Raw genomic sequence first — 6,000 nt, forward strand, 5'->3', positions numbered from 1 at the left:
TGTGCAGCAACAGTAATATACAGTTGAACTGGGCACATACTGGCGGGGAGCAGGTGAACATCAGCCATGCACAGATTATGGATCTTAATGTGTATGCTGAGGCGACTCTTCATCACGGTAAGAAGCTGAACAGCCGGACGTGCAGGTATGAAATCCTTCAGTACTTTCAAACACAACAGCGCGATTACTGGCTTAACCTGCGCCTTCAAGGAAAGCTGGCATGCTTGCAGAGCGCGGACCATACAGTCTCTCACTCTGCGTTACAAAACTCAGCCGTAAACGACGGTATCCTAAAGTTTGTTATTAAAGCCAGGCTACAAACACTCCCGACCAAATACAATCTTTCCCTGTGGTTTCCAGAACATCACGAACCATTCTGCTTACTACACCGAGATAAGATCATGGAATCTACAGCGCACATGATGAACGGATGCCCTGCGCTCAAAGGACTTTACATCGCGCGCCACGATCGCATCGTAAACACAATAGCTCAAGAACTGCGCAAAGTTTCTGGACAAAGTGCAATACACGTAAATAAGCCTGTTCAAACCAGCTGGTTCTCAAACCTGAACGATAATATCAACTTTCTTAAAAGTGCTCTAAGTGAACACCCAAATACTCCAGACATTGTAGTCATTGATGAACTTTCTAAAGATATCGTGATTCTAGAAGTGGGCTGTTGTTTTGATGCTTACATGGACGTGTGTTTTTCTGAGAAGATGTTAAAGTACCAGCCGTTAACAAACGCTATGGCAGTGTGTGGCTACAGGACCAAACTAACTGTTCTTACTTTGGGCAGCTTAGGGCATGTGCACAGATTATGTGTCCGAGGCTTGCAGATTGCTGGACTGAGTAAGAAGAGCTCTAAGCAAAGAGCCAGATATTGCTCTGTGTCAGCAATCATAGGCAGTCTGCATGTGTGGAGAAGATGATGTCATCTTTACCCACAGCCCATTGGCTGATGTGGGCGGGACTGTTTACATCGTCTGTATTGTCAGGTTAAACATGAGAAGCTCTTAATGAATATTTGGATGCTGTGTTGTTTTAATCAGTATTTGTCATTCCAAATAAAATAATTAAATGTGAGTGTTTGTGTGTGTGTGTGTGTGTGTGTGTGTGTGAGTGTTTGTGTGTGTGTGAGTGTGAGTGTGTGTGTGTGTGTGTGTGTGTGTGTACCTGTACGATGAGGCTGTTGAGCTCAGACTTGTCCTGCGCGAGGCTCTCGTTGATGGCGCTCATCTTAGCGAGAGAATCTCTGAGCGACGACTCCTCCGAGTGAAGCTTCGTGAGCGTTAGCGAGAGCTCAGCGACACTGCTCTCACTCTGCACACACACACACACACGATGACAAACACAGATCTGAACGTGTCCAATCACTGAACAGTTGAAGTTTGAAGGTTTTAAAAAGTTGCTAGCATGTTTTTAGAATTTTGCTAATATGTTATAATAGATTTCTAGCATGAATTAGCATGTTGCTAGCATGGCGTAAGCTAGTTGCATATTTTCAAAGGCACGTTATAATTGAGCCAACCTCTGAAGCTGATGTGAACAGCGGATCACACGCTTCACTCTTAACTCACCGGAACATCACCATACATTGTTTAAATATTGACTATCACGTTCAATTTGACATCGCTAGCTTTTAATCTAAATCACCATCACACGTTAGCATTTCGCTAGCCTGTTAGCTTGTCATCTCTGCACCCGGGTCTCCTGTTTTCTGAGTTCATTAAACAACTGTGGTGAGTTGGATTAATCAACAAACACGGTAAGTCATGTCTGTTATTATCACTTGCACCGCATGCTGCATGTTTAGTGTAGGCTTCTCCGCTGGCGAGAGAAGCTACAAAGCACTAAATGGTTTATCTCCAGTACTTGAGCGAGCTCTTAACACATTATCCTCCATCACGTCTACTGCGCTCTCTAAACTCTGGCCAGTTGATCATACCGAGAATATCCAAATCAACTGCAGGCGGGCGATCCTTTTCCTATTTAGCTCCTAAACTCTGGAACTCTTCCTAACATTGTTCGGGAAGCAGACACACTCTGTCAGTTTAAATCTAGACTAAAAACACATCTCTTTACTGTGGCATACACATAAAACACTTTTTCAATGAAATGATTGTTAGGCTGCATTAACTAGGTCAGCCGGAACCGGGAACACTTCCCATAACACCTGATGTACTCGTTACATCATCAGAAGAACGGCATCTACGCTAATGATAGTCTCTCTGTTTATCCCGAGGTTTACTGCAGTCAGCCGGATCCGGGCCGTATCCAGATCAGATGGTGGACCTGCGCCCAGAGAAGACCAACACATGACCAACACATGACCAACACATGACCGACGCATGACCAACACATGACCAACACATGACCGACGCATGACCAACACATGACCGACGCATGACCAACGCATGACCAACACAAGACCAACACATGACCAACACATGACCAACACATGACCAACACAAGACCAACACATGACCAACACATGACCAACACATGACCGACGCATGACCAACTCATGACCAACACAAGACCAACACATGACCAACACATGACCAACGCATGACCAACACAAGACCAACACATGACCAACACATGACCAACACATGACCAACGCATGACCAACACATGACCAACACAAGACCAACACATGACCAACACATGACCGACACAAGACCAACACATGACCAACACATGACCGACGCATGACCAACGCATGACCAACACATGACCAACACATGAACTTATTACCCTTGATTTTACACTAATCTGTCCAACTAAATGTACTGACAATATTAACATCTCTTATCGTAAGATCAATGTTATTAATGCTAGCATGTTTGCCGCATCGATTACTTCTTCTGCTATTTCTGATGTTTTTGATTCCACCTGTCCATCCAAAATATTTGATTTGTACCATTCTGCCATTGCTGATGTTTTGGATGAGCATGCTCCAATTAAGACTAGGTCTGTTCCCTTGTCCCACTCTTCGCCGTGGTTTAATGCTGAGCTACGGGCTATGAAAGCAAGAGGCAGACAGCTGGAACGTCTCTTTCGGAAAACCAATCTAACTGTACACTTCCAAGCATTTTCGGACCATATTACGCTTTACAAAACCGCCTTAAATACAGCTCACTCTTCTTATATCGCTAATTTAATCAATAACGCAAACAACAGGCCTAAATCACTATTCAGCATTGTAAATAAGCTTGTTCAGGCACCCGTGCACAATGCCTGTCTACAAGAATCTGACGACTTGTGCTGTTCTTTTCTGCACCACTTTCAGGGGAAACTGGATGCTTTACGTGGGACTTTTAGTGATGAACCGACCACTTCTAGTTGTGAGCAAGCTCAGACAAAAACACTTAATAACTTTATGTTGACCAATCCCATCTTGATTAGTGAAATGATACAGAAATCCAATTCTTCTTCTTGCCGGCTGGATCCTGCACCTACAACACTTCTGAAACACTGTAACTCTGCCATTTCTGCACCTATATCACATCTTGTAAACATGTCTATTCTCTCTGCCTCTGTTCCAGTCTCACTAAAGACGGCTGCAGTTACTCCTATTCTTAAAAAAACTAATCTGGACCCAACTGAATACGCTAACTACCGCCCAATCTCCAATTTACCGTATGTCTCAAAAATCATGGAAAAGGTTGTCGCCACTCAATTGCAGTCATATCTATCTCTCAACAATAGTTTTGATTTATTTCAGTCTGGTTTTCGCCAAAACCACAGTACTGAAACTGCATTAGCAAGGGTTATCAACGACCTCTTACTCGCTGGTGACTCGGGAAACATTTCCTTACTTCTACTACTCGACCTCAGCTCAGCTTTTGACACTGTCTGTCATAAAGTCCTACTAATGCGCCTATCAGAGATTGGTATCTCAGGGGCTGCATTATCCTGGTTTTCCTCCTATCTAACAGATAGGAAATACTACATCACTATGCACAATTACAAATCTCCCACTGTCACTCTCAAACAAGGTGTTCCACAGGGTTCAGTTCTTGGCCCGTTACTATTTATTATTTACATTTTGCCTCTCGGACAAATTATTCGCCGCCATGGTTTTCAATATCACTGCTATGCCGACGATATCCAGATATATACTGCTTGCCGACCGGATTATATTTACCAGACCACATCACTATCATCATGTGTAAATGAGTTAAAGACCTGGCTCAACTCCAACTTTCTCAGTCTGAATCTGACTAAAACAGAAATATTAATCATTGGCCCTCCATCTCTAACAAAGAATATAAGTGATATTCCCAGACTTGACCTTGAAGCTACATCAATAATTCCATCTGCCACTGTCAAAAATTTGGGTATCATTCTTGATCCATCACTGACGTTCGACGCTTACATTAGCCAACTTTGTAAAGCGTCCTTTTTTCATCTGCGCCGTATTGCCAAACTCCGCCCCTATGTCAGCCCAAAAGACGCTGAAGCACTAGTCCACGCGTTCATCACATCTCGCCTCGACTACTGTAATGTTCTTTTTTCTGGACTACCAGCACACTCTATCTCACGTTTGCAATATATCCAAAACTCAGCCGCAAGACTGCTAACTCACACTAAAAAAACTGCCCATATCACTCCAATTCTGTTCAAACTGCACTGGCTACCCGTGTTATCCCGTATCACTTACAAAATTCTTCTGCTTACCTTTAAGTCACTCAATGGTCTTGCTCCAGCCTATCTCTCTGAATTACTTTCTCCTTATATTCCCCCTCGAACTCTCCGATCTTCTGGCTGTGAACTCCTCTGTGAGCGGAGATTTCGCTTATCATCTATGGGTGGCAGGTCTTTCTTTGTTACAGCCCCTAAGCTATGGAACTCTCTCCCCCTGGCTCTCAGGACAACAACCACGTTAAATGATTTTAAAAGTAAACTTAAAACACATTTGTTTAATCAGTATTATCAGTCATGAATATGTTAACTTGACATAACACAATCACAATGTTAACTGACTACCAATAATCTGTTGCATCTTTACTCAAACTGCCCACCATGCTGTCTGTAATTAATGTTTGTTGCCTTTGTTTTTCATGTTGTATTGCATATGTAGTGCGATTTGCAACTGCAATCGCTCATTACTTGGACTGGGCAAATGTCCACTGTCCGTCTATGTGTAAACTGCTTGTTACTTACTGTTATTGTGAAGCGTCCTTGAGCTTGGGAAAGGCGCTATATAAATTAAACTTATTATTATTATTATTATTATTATTATGACCAACACATGACCAACACATGACCAACACATGACCGACGCATGACCAACGCATGACCAACACATGACCAACTCATGACCAACACATGACCAACACATGACCAACACATGACCAACGCATGACCAACACATGACCAACACATGACCAACACATGACCGACACATGACCGACACAAGACCAACACATGACCAACACATGACCGACGCATGACCAACGCATGACCAACACATGACCAACACATGACCGACGCATGACCAACGCATGACCAACACATGACCAACACATGACCAACACATGACCAACACATGACCAACGCATGACCAACACATGACCAACACAAGACCAACACATGACCAACACATGACCGACGCATGACCAACGCATGACCAACACATGACCAACACATGACCAACACATGACCAACGCATGACCAACGCATGACCAACACAAGACCAACACATGACCAACACATGACCAACGCATGACCAACACAAGACCAACACATGACCAACACATGACCAACGCATGACCAACACATGACCAACACATGACCAACACATGACCATGACCAACACATGACCAACACATGACCAACACATGACCAACGCATGACCAACACAAGACCAACACATGACCAACACATGACCAACACATGACCAACACATGACCAACACATGACCAACGCATGACCAACACATGACCAACACATGACCGACGCATGACCAACACATGACCGACGCATGACCGA

The 6,000-nt window shown here is 43.6% G+C and overlaps 1 protein-coding gene across 1 annotated transcript in view; it reads right to left on the bottom strand.

Annotated features, from left to right (window-relative positions):
* crocc (ciliary rootlet coiled-coil, rootletin) overlaps window positions 1–6,000 on the bottom strand; it is a 57,530-nt gene that overhangs the window by 36,634 nt on the left and 14,896 nt on the right. The window contains exon 15 of the mRNA XM_079808438.1: window positions 1,177–1,323. Within this exon, the coding sequence (XP_079664564.1) occupies window positions 1,177–1,323 (147 nt within the window). The remainder of the gene's footprint in view (window positions 1–1,176; window positions 1,324–6,000) is intronic.

Source organism: Gobio gobio (assembly GCF_949357685.1).
Source record: "Gobio gobio genome assembly, chromosome: 24".
Classification (NCBI taxonomy): domain Eukaryota; kingdom Metazoa; phylum Chordata; class Actinopteri; order Cypriniformes; family Gobionidae; genus Gobio; species Gobio gobio.